General features: G+C 35.0%; 1 protein-coding gene across 1 annotated transcript; it reads left to right on the top strand.

Moving 5' to 3' along the window:
• Window positions 1-109: 109 nt before the first annotated feature.
• Window positions 110-1,259, top strand: LOC108356788 (uncharacterized). Its single transcript, XM_017607891.1, has 3 exons — window positions 110-216; window positions 283-472; window positions 536-1,259. Exons 1-3 carry the CDS (start codon window positions 206-208, stop codon window positions 1,121-1,123), a joined length of 789 nt encoding a protein of 262 aa, XP_017463380.1. The 5' UTR covers window positions 110-205; the 3' UTR covers window positions 1,124-1,259.
• The last annotated feature ends 202 nt before the right edge of the window (window positions 1,260-1,461 follow it).

Below are 1,461 nucleotides of genomic sequence, written 5' to 3'. Positions count from 1 at the left end.
CCCTATTACGGTTTACAACTCAACTCCATTTCAGTTGAAAACTTACAATGTGGTATTATCGATAACAACTCAACCTGTCAAACAATTTTTGGTNAACTTTTTTGTGGTATTACCGTTTACCACCCTGTGCTAGTTCGGTTGACAAAAGTATCGAAAATCGACAACTCATTACTAGCAGTTGTTTTGAACAAATTTTTAAGCGAAAATGGAAAGCGGGTAATTAAATTTTTTTAATTTGTCTTAAACCAATATCTTAATCAGGAATTTCTTACAAATTTGTAGAAAAAATAAACTTACAACGAAACAACAGTTTGAAAAACTAGTTGAGCTGATGGAGAAGCATCCCGAAACTGGACGAGGCAAGCCGCAATTTGGAAGCAGCAAAAGTAAATGCAAGGGATTGTGGGAGCAATTAGCCGTAGAGCTAAACAGTTTAGGACCACCAACAAGAACTGCGCACGAGTGGGGACGAGTAAGTAGTAATCATGGAATTAGACCAATACAATGAAAGCGCAATAATTTATTTCTCCTGTAGGTTTGGATACACTATAAGGCAAATTTAAAAAGGAAGCTTGCCAACAATCGCAGCAATATTCTTGCAACTGGTGGTGGTCCGTCGCAAGAGGTTTCTTTAAATCCACTAGAAGAAAGTGTTGCGGAACTTATTCAGATAAGGGAACAAGTTGCACCCAGTGGCCGGGCGTTCGGGGTAGAGAATATACCACCGGTGATGGATGGCGAAGAAATAGAAGACGGCTTAGTTGCAGCTTCGTCCATGGTTGATGAGCCCCAGGTAGCAAACATTGAAGATCGGCCCTCTTCGTCAGCATCGCGTATACAAAATCGGCGCAGAAGCTGCAATTTAGAAACTGAGCGTCTAGAGCTCCTAAAAATGCAGGCAGAAACGCAAAAAGAGGTACTAAAAAAAATTGATAGAATTGAAAAGACGGCGTACAAAAATTACGACATTAATAAAAAATTGCTGCACATAAAGCAACAAAAATATAAATTGTTTGAAAGGCAGGCTAGGGAAGCCCATGAACTACATTTGTTGAAGGTAGAGGTTGAGCAATTAAAAATAGCTAAATTAAGAGGCTATTTGCAAGACGAGAACAGCTCGTGAATGGAGAACTGATGTTTATTTGACAAACATTGAAAGGGCTTTAATTTAATAATTTGAAATATTTTTAAATTTAATTTTACAACATGAAGTAATATTTTTTTTTTTATTAATTATAGGTTTTGCAATCCCTAATTTTAAGACCACATGAAGTGATATTTTTTTTAAATTAACTATTTTGAAAAACCTAATTTTAAGAGCACATGAAGTGATACTTTTTTAAATTAACTATTTTGAAAAACCTAATTTTAAGAGCACATGAAGTGATATTTAATGAATATTAAATAAAAGGTATTTAACCATTGAAAATAAAAGAAGACTGAATGAAGTACAAATAATTA

Source organism: Rhagoletis zephyria, unplaced genomic scaffold (genome assembly GCF_001687245.7).
Source record: "Rhagoletis zephyria isolate East Lansing unplaced genomic scaffold, Rhagoletis_zephyria_1.1 Rzeph_scaffold_65251, whole genome shotgun sequence".
Classification (NCBI taxonomy): Eukaryota; Metazoa; Arthropoda; class Insecta; order Diptera; family Tephritidae; genus Rhagoletis; species Rhagoletis zephyria.
Note: the sequence above shows the minus strand (reverse complement) of the source record. Positions and strands in the feature narration are given on the sequence as shown.